Raw genomic sequence first — 19,488 nt, forward strand, 5'->3', positions numbered from 1 at the left:
TGAACTGCAGATATGTAGCAAGACATACTTGAATGACTTGTGCAAAGTTACGATTAACAACGACGTTTATTTTCTTTCCGCTTATCTGTTACATAACATGATTCAATCTTCATTTGATGAAAGGAAGAAATCAACAACTAAAGAGTAATTAATATCAAGATTTTGAGTTGTTGTCCTTTTCATAGTGGAGAAGAAAATGCAATCAGTCCATACGCACTTAGACGGTTGGTTGAGAATAGAACTATGTAGCGGAACCTGAAAGAGAGTCAATCATCAATGTAAACACTGCACTGATTTTATTGGATATTATTATTTTTGTCAGTAACATAAGCTGAAGGGAAAAAAACGTTCAGTAGGCTAAAAATAAAAAAATATATGCCTGGAGTAGTGAGTAAACCTTTTAAGTTTTGAAATATGCATATACAATTTATTGTTTGAGAAGTAGGCGTTCGACACATCTCTGTGGTTAGCCCAGTCACTAAATGATACAGTGATTGATGGTTTTGTGAAATGTGTAAAACTCCCTTGTTTCAGGATGTGTTAAAAGTATTCTTTTTACATTTATTACAATTTCTTATCAATTCTGAATGTCTTTCAATGCTACGACAGCACCGTGCATCAAGTCTTGCACAAATGCATGCGATTGTGCAAGTAAGTGAGTTTGGAATACTATAAGCCACCGCATGCAACATTGCGATGGTATCTTTAAATTTAGTTGTACAGTACACTGATCCTTGCTAACAGGACAGTTCGTATTAAATAGATTGTATATAAGCCTACTGTAGGTTATATAAATAAATGTTTCTTGTATTTTATACCTCAAGAAGCGTTTGCAAGTTCATTACTGATGAGAAGATTGCTTGAACAATTGTTTTACTGATGAAAAAAGCCTTGTTCATTATTTTTTTACTTTTTTTTGTTTCCTTCAGCTTTATATTCAGTTGTCGGTGTCTTGTCAGCAATCATTCTGTTCCTTCTGTTGGTTTCTGGAGCATTGTACAGGTAAGAAACCAACATTGTGAATGATTAAGATTGCTAACATTAGTTTTGTATAATCCAGTTTTGAAGCTGCATAATCTCAAATGCAATGATTCCAATGCGCAATAGTGATCAAAACATTGATATAACATTCTTTTCATAATTTCCAAACAATATTAAAGAACCATAAACAGACATAGCCCAGCAACAACACTACGTTTAGCATTATAAAAAAACACAATAAGCTAGCGTTTTCGGCTAGTCATACAGCTCTTTTCAAGCGTACAAGAAAAATATTTTTGAAAGAAATACCAAAGAATAATACACTATCACTGCAAAATTCGGACAAATCTAAACATTTGAGAAACTTGCATAACTAGCTCATACAAAATGATAACTGAAGTTATTATTATAGGCTTAAAAAGGGCTGTATGACCGCCGAAAACGTTAGCTTATTGTTTTTTTTGTTTTTTTTTTTATAATGTTAAATGCAATGTTGTTGCTGGATTATGTCTGTTTATGGTTTGAAAAAGTTACCTCTCTTCCTAAATTGTGATATTAAAGAAAGTAACTACATGTTTCTTTTGCGATTCTTGGTCCATGTTTCGAGGCTAAATCTTTGAGAAATGTTTACAAATGCCTCATTTTACTTGGTATAAAAGTACGGTTGCACAATGCACATCCATAAAGTTAAAATAAAGGAATGTTCAATTGTTCATGTACCATGACAAACGAAATTAAACACATTGAAAGTTCGTAAGAACAAGACATGTCTATTTATAATGTATATCATATAATTACATGTATGTATTACAGAAAACTAACATGGGTAAGTTATGCACTACATAAGGTTTCATGCTGGATAATAATTATCAGGCGTAACATTTGTTGAAACAAAATTTTATAATCTATTCAAATATCAAAATTATATATGATAATATATTATTCAAATATCATCTATATGTATACTGTATATAAATACCATATATCATTATTATACACTTTTTCTGCTAAATGTGTTTGTTGTCTTGTGAAGTTATTTTTTTTGATTTTTTGTGTTATTTATTTCAATGCTTGCGTGGCAGCTGACATGCTGACATGTTGGTCTTCTTCTTGGGTGAATTACATTTCATTTGTATCTGCTATAATAGTACAGTTTTTTGACAACAGAATCAAACCAATGTCCGCCCGGTTAGCTCAGTGATTACGCGCCCGGCTCAAGATTACCTGGTTCGACTCTCGGGGTGTGCGCTTGAGCAACGCATTTCAGGACTGCTCTCCATTCAGCAGCACGTAGTGAATGAAATAATTCCCCGGCAACAACACTTCAACAATCGGAAAACTTCACTTTGCCAATCTCGGTAACCGGCCCTATGTCAAGAGCCTCTACAAGTATGCGAAACTACCAGGAATAATCAAGGCTTTGTCATTCCGAGGATAAAGATTCAAAACCAAACCAAACCACCAATTTAACTGAACTATAAAATCAGTAATAGAAGTAGGCTACAGTAACCGGTAGTGATCCCATCTAATGCTAAAGACTGTGGTCTGCATTTACAGCATTTTTCTTGCCATGAATGAAAGCTAATGGTGGGCTAAGTTTTACTTTTTACTTTTTTAATGCTAGAGCATACAAAAAGGAACAAAGAGCAAGATTGACGATGTGGAAAGTGAAAATGAAAGATGTATCTTTAGAATTGACCCAAACATCACCAGCAGTGCCAGTTAAGGTGAGAATAAAGTGTCAAAACCTTGCTTGCATAAATGTGTTATTTATTAACTACAATATTCTTTGTTAAAGTAAATACCAGAACGCTTCACCAGCTTATTATGCTCTCATGTTGGTAAAACAACAGCTAAAACTAATAATAAGCACTAACACGTGTTTGTTTGCAAGGCAATACTTTCTTGGGAGGCAATTGCAAAAACTAATTTTGTGGGTGTTCAGTATTTTATTACTTTTCTTATCATTTTTAGTGAAAATTGCTTTTATTTTATTTTTTTCGTATAACATATTCATTGACATCACTTAAATTTAAATACGTCATCGATATAACAATCAAGCAAAATTACATGTTTTTCGGCAGTCGATTGCAGCAAGAACTGGGAGTGATAGACACGTATTTTGCCAGTGAGCTTTAATTAAATTCACCTTCACTACAAACATTGACTTCAATTACTAGATGTCTGGTGCAAGTGCAGGCATTCTGGAAAGCAACAAAGAAACTCAAAAACTCAAGCACCATTACACTGAAACAGGTTTTTACAAAGGCAGGTTCGTTGCAGTGAAAAGGCTACAATCTCGCAGAATGTCTATCGATCGGCCACGCTTGGGCGATTTGGGTGAGGTAAGAGAGGCTCATAATAAAATTGTTCGTTGTGGAATCATAATATCCATAATATCATATCATCAAATTTCAAATATATTTTACATAAATATATATTATTTTCAATAATATTTGATGAAATTTGCTCTGCTTGGCTTTTTTGCTTGACATTGAGCAGTTTTTTTAGTATTAATAGTATTTTTAATATCATATTTTTAATATTCTATTTGAACAAGTTCCTTCTGATCATTCTAATGTGAAACAGGCTGGTAAGGTTTTCAGTGCGTAGTAACTGAAATTGATGTAACATCATGTCATATTCTCACAGCAAATGAAGCTTGAATATGCACCAAAAATAGAGAGAAAACCATCAAAACGCCACCATATTGCATCGATACTAATCTGTTTCATTCAGTTGCATGTTGCTCGTTGTCCAATTCAATTCTTTTGCTTCTTTTCTTTATTTGCTTCGGAAAAATTTTTTGGTTCCAATTTTTTGCATCTGTTTCTAATGCTCAAAATCATAAGCATTTACCATCACCAGTTGCATTGCTAAATAAGACTAATTAATGCATTATTTGAAAAGTAAAAAAAATCTCGATTATTATCAAATTTAACAGTTTGCACTGTATAATGGGATTTTCAAAAATATTTTATTCAAACAATATCTTCACCTAATCAAAATAAATGATACTATTTAATAAACATAATAATAATAACAATAAATAGTAACCATGAAAAAAGAAAGGATCATAGGAGTTGGTGCTTTTACTCTACATTAGAAAAAAGAGCTGCACAAACTACAAAGCTATTTACGCCCAAATAAATATTTTGAATAATTCCGGGCCTACAAGGCTACAACATATAGGGTTATTACTCATTCAACTACATAGAATACATATCTGGGAAAAGCCGCTAACCGACGAATGTAGTAAACAACAAACTATGTGACCTACAGACTGTTCCGTCCTGGCTGAGTCTGGTCAGCTTAATGTAACTTGTTTGGGAAAGGGCAACAAATATAATTACTTGCAAAAACAACCAACGCATACAATATAAAGCAATGAAAGTTTCTATAAATTCTTTGACCAATTGCTCCATCCAATTAATGAATGGAACAAGCAGCAGACTTAACAAAGCTCGACGTTTGTTCTAAAACAGCAAGAAGTCGCAATCAAAACAAGTGATTAACATTTAGTCGACAGAATGTCATTTAACGTCATATACCTGTCGGAGCCCACCAAGATAGAAACAGTCTATTTATAGCTTGCCGTTTAAGTTTGTTTATAAATGAGTAATTTGTTGATCAACAAACTCATGTATGAGACCCATGTTGGCCAAGAGGATATAGACCGATATGCCACCAGCCTGACTTTGTTTTTCCTATTTAATAAATTACTAACTACATCACTGGTTAAACAAAAGGCACCAAAGCTTGAAGGAGGTTATCACTAAAACACTATGTTTCCTTTGCCAATCCAAAGGTCAAGAAGCTCCGCTTGTTAACACCCTTGAGCGGTGGTGGCAACTCGTGCTAGATGTTTGGGCAGGTGTCGAGCAGCCATTGAATTGATTGGTCATCCAGTTCGTGCACACCATTTTGCGCTTGATAGATGGCGCAGTTGCTGATGGTGTGATCTGCAATAGAGTTGAGCATGGAGTGGAGCCGGAGTTTGTGCGATTTTCAGAAAATGGAGTGGACTCGGAGTTTCATTTGTCACAAAATATTCAGAGTGAAGTGGATTCGGAGTTTGACTCAGCAATTTTGCATTTTAGTTATTTTAGTTATTTTCCCTTTATATCTTAAATTTTTCTGAAGGTGTTGCGACCGTGCCAAAATTTCTTTCAAATCAATAACTTACTTCGGTCTCAAGCACGTTTTAACGTTCGCGTTTTGTCGCTTCTACCCTTTTCTCGACCTTTGCTATGTTGACGTGTATTGTTTTGATATGATGGTCAGAAATAAAAACAACTGAACTGAACTGAACTAGTCAAATATAGTTCTATTTCTGTTTGTAGTATAGTTTGTAGAAGAAAAAAAAAACTGTCCACACAATTTTCGACCTCGTGGCAATGCTTATAAGCAATAAGCATGCGCCACGATTAAATGCTACTAAAGTTGACAAAGATTTTTGTACCCCTGAGCTATTTCAAGTTATGCGCATTAGTTGATATTCTGTCACGTTTACTCATAGTTTGATTTTGGGGTAGGGTAGATTCGGGGTCTGAGGTCTGAAACTATAATATGTTTTTAGAGTGGATTGAAATGGAGTTGCTTTCATAGAGTAGGAGTGGAGTCGGAGTTAGGAGTCGGAGTGGAGTCAAAAATTGCACTCCTATCAACACTGGTCTGCAGTATGTTCCTCCTTGCCGTACAATCTTTATATTAGGTTATATACTGTATTAACGCCATATGATAAACGTATAGTTCTTAATCTGTACAAACGTTTATCGGCATTAACTTTCTAACTAAGCAAACTGCTAACTTTGCCATTTTTTAGATTTTTATGTTGAACCACGAACATCTTTGCCAATTTTATGGAGCAAACTACTCAGGTGGATGCGTTACAGTTCTAACCGAATATTGTTCTCGTGGCTCTCTGCAAGATCTGCTCAACGGTCACCTAGATTGGGATGACGTGTTTAAGTAAGTTATGTGCTGCTTATGACAACATAGACCTGCCTCACAAGCGTATAAAAAATAGCAACAACAATTCCATGTACAAAATTTTCATAGCCACAACTTGTTTATTTTATAAAAAAATTTATAATTGTTTCTTTAATTTGAAACGTAGATTAATTTGTGTTTTATTCACTTGAACTGTTAGATCATATTAAATATCTTTTAAGTGTAGTACAGTAATTGCTATTTTTGTTACATTGTAGTTACAAAAAATATTTGTATGCCTTAAATTAGGCAATTGTGAGTTTGTCATAAAATGGGCTACAATCCTTATGTAATCGTAACGATGCCGACATAGAGTCAATCCTAAAGCGTTTCAAAAACAATCTTTGTAACAAATTGTACAAAACGAATTGAATTGCGTTCATATCAAAAACACGTGTAATTTTTGTGCTTAAACCAAATTTGATTTCACGTCTGTGTTTACTATAAACTAATACACCTATGTTTGAACATTGTTAACGGTGTAAACGTTTATCAATTAAACTCGTAAATGCACTGTCAATAAAATAAAGTAGAACACCTGGTGTTGGATTATACAACTCAATCATTACAAACACTTGGAAAAGATAAACTATGTAATGATGTAGGGAACAAGCCTTTGTTGAAAGTTTGTGTTTGCATCCATAGCTGTTTAAAATGTTTACTGCTGTGCTAAGCATTGCACTAAAACTATGAATGGATTTGACACATAATCTTAAACAGTTTACACTGCTTTGCTTACAAACACACTTATTTTTAAGGAATTCTCTTATTTTCGACATCATTCGTGGAATGCAGTATCTCCATAGAAGCAGCTTGTCTTCTCACGGCAATTTAAAGCCTTCCAATTGCTTAATCGACAGTAGATTTGTCGTTAAAATCACAGACTTTGGAACGATCGGGCAAAGATTGAAAGGCAGCAAAAAGTCAATAACAACAAAATATGGAATGTATCACAGTGGGTCAAATTAATTATTTCGTCATATTGATAGATGTAATAGTTTTTGATAGATAGATAATATAGATATTCATTCTAAGTTTTGCATGAAATCTCGAACACAAAAGGACACGCAGGTATATCATTGAGATGTAATGTGATTTTTATCGCGATTGAAACGCATCTTAAATGGTATTAGTTTCAATAGAAATAAAACTGAAAAAAACAAATTGAAACCATATTGAAATTTTGGTTGAATTTTTCTTAGAAAAGTTATGGACAGCGCCCGAATTACTGCAAGCAATTATTCCGCCGCAAGAGGGCACCAAGAAGGGAGATGTTTATAGCTTTGCGATAATTGCTCAGGAAATATTGTATCAAAAAGGTGTTTTCTACAGGAAAGAAGATTCACTTTCATATGAAGGTAAAATACTCAAAGTGCGTTATTTTACGATCCTTTTACTGTAAAGTGAAAGTAGGTTTATTAAGCAACAGTTGAACTCAGACAAACAGGTTGCTACAGCCTTTGGTCAACAAAACCAAGCCCACGCTTTCCACCACACGGAAATAAACTGGGTTCAAATTTTCTAAATGTTTTCGAACAAAAAAATAAAAATTTTGAAGTCGTTTAAAAAATGAAACTCGAGCTTTTAAAAGTAAGTACAGTTTCTGGACGAAAAGAAATAATAGCCTATAGGCTGCTATAGAGATGTAGGCTTACTGTCAATAGAAATTAATGTTCGAAAAGTTCAGACCAGGTACAAACACAGTTGTGCTTTTTGTGTGTGGTTGATTAAATTCAAGAAAAAAAGAGGTTGTTTTTGTATCCTTGCGTGAAGTAGCAGATCCCATAAAATTTTGTCAATTGGATGTGTTAAATTCTTGCCATAAAGATACCCTTGATTTTTCAATCTACTTCATAACATAAAACAATAGTAAATTTTACATTAGAAATTGTTTTATCTAACCCCCTTTGTTGAGCCACAACGTGATCCAGTTTCCGTTTAACCCACAAATATTTTTTTTAAAGGCTGCAGTAAAATCCAGAAAATGAGCTTAAGATCATTTCACTATTGGAAATAAAAATACTTTGAAAATATTGCTGACACAAATGTAAAAAAATAATTGGTTGAAAACAGAGAACTGCAAACTTATTAGCAACTCCTGACGTGGTTGAATACTTATAATTATTGCTAAGTGTGTTATAATGCTGAAGAGATTTTTATAGGCCTGGTAAAACTCATAGACGGAGATTACCGATTATATTTAGCACTTATAATATTATTCAAAAATTGCCGTTGAATTTAAATAAATCTTTGTGTCATAGTTTACCTTCCAGGTTTATCGTTGATTTTGATTAAAATTCTGATGAATAAAAAGACTGAAGCATTGCTGCAGCTTAAAACAGAATAAGATTCTGAATATGTGTATTGACTGCAGGAGACGACATCTTTTTCGAAGATAAATGGCTACATAAAATCAAAGCCACCATTAATATACAGAAATTGATTCGACCAACCACTTAAATCCCATGTTATCAGCAACCTGCAAACCCTGTGGACTGTGGTGTAGATTCTTCAACTATGCCCATTCACACTTATTCTTTTTTGACGTTATATCGATGTAAACTTATGGCAATGGACTGAAACTAAATTGCGGTTTTTTTTGTATTCGTCTTGTTGAACTGTTGTAATTTACTAGATGGATGATATATGTTCATGTATTTCTTGAATTTTGTAACCAGTACATAGTTGAAAATCGTGGCAGAACACCAGTTTCAGATTTAGGCTTGCAGGTTTTGATTTTAATATTATGTAACCATCTATTTAAAATATAATTTTATGCATGTTGATTATATCGGAGTTTGCTTTATTTGTTCGTTTTAAGTATTTTTCAAGTTTTCTTTTTTACATGTGCTAGCTGAAGATGCTATTACTATAGCGAAATCGATTCTTAACTTAATAAATTACACTAAGAGGTTAGATTGTTGTGCAAATGCCAGCATTTGATGAATGCAAAATAGCAGTACCAAAGCAGATTAAGAATTAAAACTGGAAACGCATTTTTTTTGTTTAGAAATTATCGATCGCGTGATGTCGCCCAAGTCATCTGATGACATCTTTCGTCCAACCTTGGAAGATGACGATGACGTCATCATCCATGAAGTGTGGAGAAAAACGTTAAAGAAATGTTGGGAAGAAAAAGAAAAAAATAGAATTAATTTTGATGAAGTTATGAAGCTAGCACTCACTCTGCAAAGGTACCACATGATAACTTGCGTTTGCAAGCCTTTGCCCTTGCTACAAGTCCAACTGTGGCGTCTGAGCCAATTTTGATTGATTTCCCAAAGCGTCCCACACGTTTGCATTGTGTTCTGACCGCATACACAATGTTTTCAACTTGCCAATATCAGTATTTTATACGTTACTTCTCCATCATGGTAACGTCAGAAAGATTCGTATTCCGCCAGCAAGTCCCATAAACTGAAGTAACTTCATTTACTTTGAAGAAGCTGTAATTTCTTATAAGAAGATAGCATGAGTACAGCACTGTACTTCTTCACACTGATAAAAATATTTATCAATAATATTTTACATTTCACAAGAGTAATTTTGAAATATTTTTTAACAACAATTTATACACATAATACAAACTTTTTAAAGAAGCAATTATGCAATACCATAATTACTAGATGACTAACAGACTTTAATTGGATGAACAAAATAATTCTGTTGTCAGTTTTGTCATTTGTTTAATTACTTTTGTTTAACCTAACATTTAAATACCTAATGATGTTGATGACACTTTGTTCAATGTTGTGAATTTAAACTAATTTTAGAAACGAGAATCTGATGGACAGTTTGCTGCGGCGTTTGCAGAAATACTCAGATAATTTGGAAGAGAAAGTTGAAGAAAAGACTCAACAATACAAAGAAGAAAAAGAAAAATCGGACATTTTACTTTATCAAATGCTTCCAAAAAGTGTTGCTGACACTTTAAAATTAAACAAAGTGAGTCACTTTTCACATCAGCACTTAAAAAGCAAGACAACAGTTTACTGAAAGAAAACGCTTGAAATTAAATAAATGATGATGTTTATTTTTTAAGCAATTTGGGCTTCTTCTCAGGCTTTAACGTTCAGCTCTCTTTAATTGCAATCAATTGCCGGGTTTTTGAAGGAGTCCTCCTTATTGTCGGAACGCAATTAGCTCAACCCATGGGGTAACGGGCTTATCCCTCGACACGGAAAGCAGAGTGTTTAGGGGCTGCAAACGACATCGGGGAAAACTCAAACCCACGCTTTTGCTGAATGTGGAGTATCATTGCAAAAACAGAAATAAAGTTTAAAGTACCATTTTTTAAAAAGTGTTTGGTATGATCCAATGGGGGTCAAAGATACACATACCGACGCAAAAGCGAGCATTCCTACTATTAGACCGGGGGTTCTTAGCCAGGGGTGCACGCACCACTAAGGGGTGCGAGACCTGTGCCTAAGCGATGCTGAATTATCAAGGTTTGTTATAATATGACGTAAGAAGCAAAGTTGTTTTACCAGGTTTCAACAAAAATTTCGAACTGTAGGCGACTATTACTTTTCAGCCAATCCTTGGAGAGGTGCGAGAACTGGTTGGTAATTTCAAGGTGGTGCCGACAAGGCAAAAGGTTAAGAAACACTGCACTAGATTATTGTACCGGTTAATTGCTCAGTAGTTATATTTAGTTTGTTAATTTAAACAGGAAGTCATGCCAGAGTCGTACAGCAAAGTGACTGTCTACTTCAGTGATATCGTTGGATTCTCGGCAATTTGTCACAAGAGCAAACCATTGGAGGTTGTACAAATGCTCAATGATCTTTACACTATGTTCGATCAAATCATTGATGGGTTTGACGTTTATAAGGTGACTACTATGCTTTAACAAATGTTTTTGTAATGAGACTGCAACAACAATAAAACCACTAGCAAAGCCGCTAACTGAAAATTTCACATATTTGAGCCAGAAATTATTCCTGTATCGCTCAAGAGAGAAAATTAGTCTATTCGGATAGAAAAGTGTAGTTTTACTCATTACAATCACTTGAAAGTTGTTTTTTTTTTGTTTTTTTTATTATTAGGCCTACACCTAGTAGGATTACTGTGCCATTGACAAAAAGATCACATCTAATAAGAAAATATAAAAAACTCAAAATGTAAATACTAAAGTCATGTTCAGCAAACAAACGTTTCGAGAACTATGCTATCTTCAATTTAATCACATCTAATTTGTGGTTATTCAAAGTATAGCATAAGTTATGTAAGAAAAGAAATAGAGCGGCAAACTCAGTTTGTTTTTATCTGGGTAAAAGTTTGTGCTTAGGTTTTCAAATTAGACCCCGTTTAAATATTTCGTGTTTGTTTGTTCAATAGATGATGAGATTTTTTGAGGTTCAGCAATTCTTTTAGATTTAGCATAATTTATAGTTTCAAGTCAAAAGTTTTTATTCTTTGATTTTAGTGGACAAACTGGTGGAACCAATGTTTTTATGAATTTGTCTCAAAAATATTTATCGCTTGCAAACAGGAAAGTTTTTTTGCAATCTTGACCAGGTTGAGACGATAGGAGATGCTTACATGGTTGTATCCGGACTTCCCATCAGAAACGGAAACAACCACGCGAGGGAAATCGCTAGAATGGCCATCCGTCTCCGCGACAGTGTTTCCAATGAGTTTGTTATCAAGTAAATATCTTACCTAAAAATATCATACAACATAGTGAAAATAATAGCAAATATTGGTTTGTACCTATACATCTTTTTCTTTTCTTTTTTTCTTCATTTCCTTTTTGCTTTATTCCCCTTCAAGTGTGGCGACCGGTCGCCAATTATACCCATACATCTACTTTACATAATATATTTCAGAGAGAGCTACTGTAAATGGTTGTTGGTTTTGAATCTTTATCCTCGGACTAACAAAGCCTTGATAGGTTATTCCTGGTAGTTTCGCATACTTTTAGAGGCTCTTGACGCAGGGCCGATTACCGAGATTGGCAGAGTGAAGTTTCCGATTGTTGAAGCGTTGTTGGATTATGCCGCCTAATGCATAATGCCAAATAAACGGCCTGATGCAGAGGCAAAATATCAACAGCAAAACAGGCCAGTAAAAGTTTTGAGTCACCCTGAACATTTGTTAACGCCACCGTTTTCTTGCCAGTTTTTTCTGTTAATTTAGAAATACATGTAAGTGTAGCGAGGTTGCACGAAATAACAAATTCATAAAAAGATTAATCGTTGTTCAAATACTGGATTTTGATATTTATTATTTTGCTAAAGTTTTGAATTGTGCAGCATTCTCAAAAAGGGATTGGTTTGTTATCACAAGATATCAATGGTTGAATTTAAATCATACTTTTACTTAAAAGAACATTTGCAACAATTTATTATTTAAAGAAGTCACACAAAAACTTAAACTTAAATAACTTAAAAAATTTGAACTCTAATTCAAAACTTTACAGTTATGTAAACAAACATGACATTTCATAGGCATCGGGCGATGCAGAGACAATTTTATACATTTTCGTTTTTGAAGGTTTTACTTAAACCTGAAGTAACATTACTATATTATAATATGTTAACCTAATTTATACTAGATCTGTACTGTTATGAAACAGCCAGAGGACTTCTATATATTTAAGTCACACAACTCCAATTTCAGGAGTTTATGTTTGAATATCAGGTTACTTGTTTTTAATTTTGTGTGAAGTATGAATACATGTGTAAAGACAATTTTATTTTATTCTAACTTTTCTCTAATTATTATTTCTGTCTTTAGACATCTTCCAGATGTTTCATTGAAACTACGAGTAGGGATTCACACTGGACCAGTAGTGGCAGGAGTTGTTGGGTTGAAGATGCCAAGATATTGTCTGTTTGGAGACACAGTGAACACAGCCGCAAGAATGGAACAAAGCGGAAAAGGTAGCTATTGTAGAGTTCGCAAACATTCAAGTACCGTAAGATGGGGCTATTTTGAACACTTTTTTGGGAAAACTTTGACTAAAATCATCATTTTACGTTTTTTTAATACGATTTTTTTCTTATTTTATGGGCTGAGATTCATTAAAAAAGAGGTCTAAATTTGAATCTACTGAATGCTTTATTTCATAACCTTTCCGCCATTTGTTTTGGTGTTCATAATAGCCCCAACCACGGGGTTAATATGAACACACATTGAATTACTGTTTTAGTTCAACATAGCAGCGCAGTTGGGGCTATGTTGAATATGTAATCGATGTACGGGCGACAACATTTAGAAATTTGTTCTTAATGAGCTTGAAATTGACCTTCGGGGCTCAATTTTTTCGGCACACAATTGTTTCCTTTTGCATCTCTAAGAAGAGCTTCGCTCAGTCATTACTTGGCAAATTTTCCTTGAACCACGAACTTTCCTTCCTTCTTCGCAGAGAATTTGCTCGGCAAACATTCTGACATCAAGAATGTCGAAAAGGAATCCCCATTCCGCAAGGCAAAGCAGGTGCTTTGCCATCACAAGCTCTCGTTCTGGCGTAAATACAGTGGGGAGTCCTGCTTTCGAATATCCTTTGCCTTTCCACCTACACGGTTTGAGAAGTTCCCAAGAGGAAATTCATATTTCTCGCTAGCCTTTTTCAAAGACATCCCCTTATTTGTTTCGCGGCACTGTGAAGGTCTTCAGTGGAGTAACTTTTTGTTCTTTTGTATTCTCGAACCGTGATGAAACATCCGAAAACATGGCATTGACCTATGGATTTTTATAAATGTTGTCAAATGGGCTTGAACTGCCGTGGGCATATCTTTAAAAACAAAGTATGGGACTATTATGAACACTGTTCACAATAGCTCCTTAAAATCCTACAACTTATGTTCTTCACAAATTTATGCAATTTTTTTTTATGAAACTATCACACTAAATGTAAAAGATAACAATGTAATCGTAACATATTGTGTCACTAACTGAAAAGGTAGTTTTCATCTTAAAAGCAAAACTTACCTTGCGCAGACACCAAAGTAAACGGCTTTAGTTTAACAAGTCTTTTCTAAAAGCGATTTCTTGGCAGTGCAAAAGACTAAATAAAGCTTCCAAAAGTTATACTTTATAACTTTCTATATTCAAGAGTCATATACATGCAGATAACCTCCAAAAGTTTTTAAATAATGTAACAGAATTTGCAAAATTCCAAAAACAAACTTTTTCCTAATATGTATTCACAATAGCCCCTAGGTTCATAATAGCCCCACTCTACGGTAATAATAATAATTTAAAACATTAGACACACAATATCTTACGTGGTATTCTCATTTAATATAGATTTGTCAGACTTCTTTGCTCAACTCCATAACGCGCTCAGTCAAATGCAAAAGATATCAAAGTTTCCAAGTTAATTTTTTAGCGCATTGTTGAAAAATAATGTTGAGTGTTGAGCTAGTCAGAAGCACACTGTGCAGTTTTTTTTCCTGTTGATAAATTTAAGATTTAACCAATATATTTTGTTTGGATATAGATGAAATTACAGTGCGTTATTCCTGAAGAGGACATTATGTGATGTCAAAAACGTTCAAAATTTGTTTCAATGTAGTTTTTTTTTTGCTCTAAATGCTGTAGTAAACTTAGTTATGTTAAATCTGATCAAGTTACATGGTTTTATATGTTTATGGTTCAAGAAGACAAACTCTCCGCCAAAGCTCTACAGAAAAATAAATTTGCTTTCAACAATATGTTTTTCTAAACGTCGTTTTCCACAGAGTTGAAAATCCATCTATCCCCACAAACAAAAGAGATGTTGGATGAATTTCCTTCTTTCATGGTGAAGAAAAGGCGACAAAGTGTAGTTTTAAAAGTAAAAATGCAATATTATTCAGCCGTAGCTATTGTACTGTCATTTTATCAACATGTAGGCCTACTTAATCTGAGCTCTATTTATAACGCCTAGGCCCACCTGAGAATCATTACTTAGCAATGAATTATATCACTTAGTTTACCTAGAATGCACATAAGGACGTCTTCACAATTTATCTTTTAATATGTTATACGAGTATAATAATAATAATCGTGTTTTTATTTGCACTCATTGCGATAACATACAGTACACTGCGATCACAGATGCGATACAACAGACGACAGGAAGCAGTGAAGTGACATCATAGTCTTCGAGTCAGCTGCTCCCCTTAGTTTGGCTTGCCATTAAGTGTCTTTCCCGAGACACAGCACGTGCTCTGGAGCGGGGTCGAGCCCACGTCCTTTCGAACGTCGCGCAGACGTTCTCACCACTCGGCTACGCAGCCGACATATTATAAACAAGTCAACCAAAACATTTTTTATTACAATATACAATAAACGAACCAAAAACTAAAATAATGTTAGTAAAGCTTTGTATAAACTATACATGATATCTGCAGTAGGTAGCTAAAACCTTAATTGCTAAAGCAACAGGGATCAGTTGTCAGTAGATGTTATACAGAAAAAAGATTTTGCACTTGATAGTGCATCTTTAGTTGTAAAAGGCAGTTAAAACATTTCTTGTACGTTTTAACTGCCCTTTATCAGAACTGAAGATGCACCAGTAAGTGCGAAATATATTTTCTGTTTAACATGTACTGACAACTGATCCCTGTTGCCTTAGCAATTGAGGTTTTAGCTTTCTAGATATGGACTAGGGATCGTTTCAGAACAAGGCTAGGTCAGAAAGCGAGGCAGACTCCGACTCAGCTCAGCAGCAGCCTAGAGCAGTTAGCTTCTGCAGTAGGTAGGTATCATACCTCCAGGTAGCCATACATCCTATGCAATTTTATTTTATGTTCACTTTACTTAACAAACTTTCTTTCTTTTCCGTTCACTCAATGAAGCTTCACATGTTTCTCACAACTTGATTGATTGAATTTTTATTTTCAGATTTGGAAAGCTTCTTTGAGAGCTTCATCCTGGCAGTTACGCATACTTGTAGAGGCTTTGAACCACTGACGCAGGCCCGGTCACCGAGATTGACAGCGTGAAGTTTTCGATTGTTGAAATCTTGTTGCCGGGTATTATTCCATTCATTAGATGCCGCTGAATGGAGTGCAGATCTTAACGTGCGCCCTTAACTTTCTTTTATTCAGCCATGTTTGATCCATTGTATTGTTTAATTCTATCCAGCCATGTATTTTCATTTTCTTATCGAACCATAGTCTAACAATCCTGAACAACTGTGTTGGTTTGTTACCAGGGAATCGGAGAATGGGATACATGGTGGCTTACTGGAGAATATGGAAACTCCTTTCCTAGAATAAGCATTAGTTTTCAACCACGACTGAGCATAACGGGGTGTTACGATGAAGAGTGTGATGCAGTGTCTCCACTTCCCATGATCAACAATGAATCAGGAACTGAGTTATTTGGAGAAGGCATGCCGAATAGAATGGAAAATACCATTTTCAATTATGACAATGAAATCTTCGCTAAAAGACGCGCAACTACATCTTCGCTTTACGAACGAAGGTTAAGTAACTATTCTAACAATTCCAAATATAAACCATCGTTGGGCAAGAAAAGACGAAGGAATGGTGTCGTCACAACTCCAGGGTTTCCATCAGAAATTCTCCAAGAACAAGACATGAGCCGTTCCTCTACTCTTACAAGTTTAGAAAACTTGGACTTATCGAAAGAAAGCGAAAACGCAGATGGAAATTGTAACAAGAGTTTGAAGGAAGAGGGAGTCTGCTTCTCTGGTGACCGTACAGAGCAAAGGCGCTACTCCAAAATGGATGTATGTGGAAAAATCGGTAAATTCAGTGAACACGACAGCGGGCTTTCTTTAGCTTTTGACAATGTACTTTGTCATGAAGCCACATGATAGCTTCCTGAACACGGTATAGCATGTGCATCAGTGGAAATGAAATGGTGTTCAAGGTGTATCTCAATCAATTGCGCAGAGAAAAATATCTGGTCACGTATTTCTCCTCGATATTTTTGTTACGAGTTATTTTTACAAAAAAGACACTCAGCAAAACAGTTTTGTTTTTATATGCTGGCTTTGATTACACAGTCGTACAACGTTTTATTAACGTAATCGAACGTTGCAATCATTGCGTGATTGTGTTTTTGCATCATGTTTATTTCAAGAAAGTAGACATTGACTTGAAGCAATTACAGATTACAATGTCATATAGGCCTAGAGCAGGGGTTCATAACCTGCGGTACGAGACCTGTGCCTAGGCAGTACGGGGATGCTGAATTATCAAGGTTTGTTATAATACGACGTAAGAAGCAAAGTTGTTTTACCAGGTTTCAACAAAAATTTCCAACTGTAAGCGACTATTACTTTTCAGCCAATCCTAGGAGGGAGCGCGAGAACTGGTAGGTAATTTCAAGGTGGTGCCGACAAAACAAAAGTTTAAGAACCCTGGCCTAGAGTAATGACACAGTCCTTGGATTTTTGTTCACAAGCCGCAAAAGATGTGATTCATCACCACAAACACAATTAAGGATTTATAGTTAATTATAAGCGGTAGGTTTTATGTATAAATACAGTTTTTAACGACCTTCCTGGTGGGGAAATATATTTACATCCTTTATCGGTAAGTTCAGAAAGCAACGATTGCAATTAGATCTTTGCTTGATAAGTCAACAAAAAATTTCTAATATTGTTCATTGGGAACCAAACTATGCCATTAAGAAAATATATCGACAAGCGTGAACCTTTCTCCACTCATTAGACGGGGACAAAGAAGTGCAGAAATGGAAACTTTGAAGAGAGGCAAAGATTTTTGGAAAACTATAGTAATGGTCCTGTACACCCAAATGCATGATGATGACGAAGATGATGATCACAGTGACTACCACTGCTCTCTGTTTTCATCTGATATTTTTGGCACTCTTTTTTTATTAAACATTGCATTTTACTAAGTTTCTTTCAACGATCTCCAATGTTAACTTGCAACTGAATTCGAAAGTCTATGCTTGCGACAATGACCGAACATCAACGTAGGTCTGTGTAATGGTGTAATCACAAAGTTTTATTGAAATTGACCTGCACCTCCACGGCACGCTTATGTTTATTGCAAATGTTTGCCGATTATGCCAGGAGAAATTTGGCATACAAAAATGTTCACCGGTTTGCACCACGCTGCTCAAACAATTTTGCGATATAAAAGTAATATTTTCAAAGACGTGTTTGCCTTCAAAACAGCTTTGTTCTTTACAACAACAATTTTTTCTGATATTGTTTAGACAAGAAGACAGTTAGAGCTCTTATCCAAATGTGATAATATCTTGTCGCATTGTTCAAGTTGCACAAAATCGTTTCTATTGCTGCAAACCAGAAAACTTTAATTTTAAAAATTTGATGATTGAATTTTTTCATTGGGGTATCATGAGTGCCCAATTGCAGAGATTTCAGTGAATGGTTTCTTGGAAAATCACTCATTGAAGGCATGTGATAAAAAGTCGTCAAAACATCACGTGACAGTCTGAGGTAATGAAGGAGATTTATCAAAACCGGCATAGTGATGTCATAGAGTTTGAAGGAATTAAGTTATGCATTAGAACAGGGGTCACCAACCTTTTTTGCATGCGGGCCACTTTGGCACTAAGGAGAGCTGTGGCGGGCCGCACTAATAAAATGATAGGTAGGTTGACTCTTATGCCAGAAAAGAACGCATTTTGTACCCAGTATCCAGCGTTACATGTTGTTCATACTTATGTTCGAATACCGCAGCAACAAAATTAATCGAACAACGCTACTGCCAGGCCAAGCTCCTTTTACAACACTTTTGACTTTTTTAACAATGCCTAATAAACGAGGCCACTTGTTTTGTGCACTTATAGCGAGGCGAGCGGTTTCATCAGAATATTCATCGCCAAGCAAGAGTGGTGTTGTTACTTTACTTCGCAAAAGATATCTTGCAATTAACAGTTTCAGACTTTCAGTGAAAAAGGAAATGTTTGACACATCGCAATACAGGCAACAATAGTGACCTGCAAACATATCAGCGAAAAATAGGCTCCAATAACAGGGAAAAAGAAACCAGGTACCATGAAACAAACGCTTGTGGAAATCACCAAAAAATCGTAATTATATCGTAATTCATGAACAGTCTTCCCTCTAAAAAAGCAATGAGTTGGTTTTTCATCCTTTTTGTGAGAGTCAATAAAACCGTCTTTATTTTATTATTGACAACTCTCACTTACGGTGCTTATCAGCATGGCAAGAATTGTTGATTAACAATATTTTGCAGTACTTGCTTCGGCAGAACATATACTAAAATTGGAACGATACAGAGAAGATTAGCATGGCCCCGCGCAAGGGTGACACGCAAAATCGTGAAACGTTCCATATTTCTTAAAAAAAAAACGTTTTGCAGTACTAAGCTAACTTATTTCATAATACAATCAGAAAAAGTCTTTAAATCTGTATATAATATTTTGCCAATTTATTATAAATTGAGTTGGCACACCGACCTATTTTGCCAACAAAAACTTGCATACAGGAAATACTGCTCATGAAACACAATAAGGGTGAAACGCACACTAGTGTTTACATGACATTTGCAAACTTAAAATAAGCAACCCTATGCTCACAGACAATTTCGA

General features: G+C 35.0%; 1 protein-coding gene and 1 non-coding gene across 2 annotated transcripts; both read left to right on the forward strand.

Moving 5' to 3' along the window:
• Positions 1–3,221: 3,221 nt before the first annotated feature.
• Positions 3,222–16,750, forward strand: LOC145775460 (atrial natriuretic peptide receptor 1-like). Its single transcript, XM_082586757.1, has 11 exons — positions 3,222–3,326; positions 5,807–5,952; positions 6,732–6,928; positions 7,176–7,331; positions 8,984–9,167; positions 9,747–9,918; positions 10,646–10,807; positions 11,494–11,624; positions 12,715–12,860; positions 14,664–14,758; positions 16,124–16,750. Exons 1-11 carry the CDS (start codon positions 3,288–3,290, stop codon positions 16,748–16,750), a joined length of 2,055 nt encoding a protein of 684 aa, XP_082442883.1. The 5' UTR covers positions 3,222–3,287.
• Positions 16,751–19,132: 2,382 nt separating this feature from the next.
• On the forward strand, positions 19,133–19,238 carry LOC145776483 (U6 spliceosomal RNA). Its single transcript, XR_014290269.1, has one exon. It is a non-coding gene; the product is annotated as a U6 spliceosomal RNA (small nuclear RNA).
• The last annotated feature ends 250 nt before the right edge of the window (positions 19,239–19,488 follow it).

This window comes from Aplidium turbinatum, chromosome 8 (assembly GCF_918807975.1).
Source record: "Aplidium turbinatum chromosome 8, kaAplTurb1.1, whole genome shotgun sequence".
NCBI classification, from domain to species: Eukaryota; Metazoa; Chordata; class Ascidiacea; order Aplousobranchia; family Polyclinidae; genus Aplidium; species Aplidium turbinatum.

Bases quoted from the DNA above. Each gene is read 5' to 3' on its own strand.
- LOC145775460 (XM_082586757.1), top strand. From the start codon at position 3,288: ATGTCTATCGATCGGCCACGCTTGGGCGATTTGGGTGAG. The intron at 6,929-7,175 runs GTGGGTCAAATT...AATTTTTCTTAG, and splicing joins AAAATATGGAATGTATCACA to AAAAGTTATGGACAGCGCCC. The intron at 9,919-10,645 runs GTGAGTCACTTT...TAATTTAAACAG, and splicing joins ACACTTTAAAATTAAACAAA to GAAGTCATGCCAGAGTCGTA.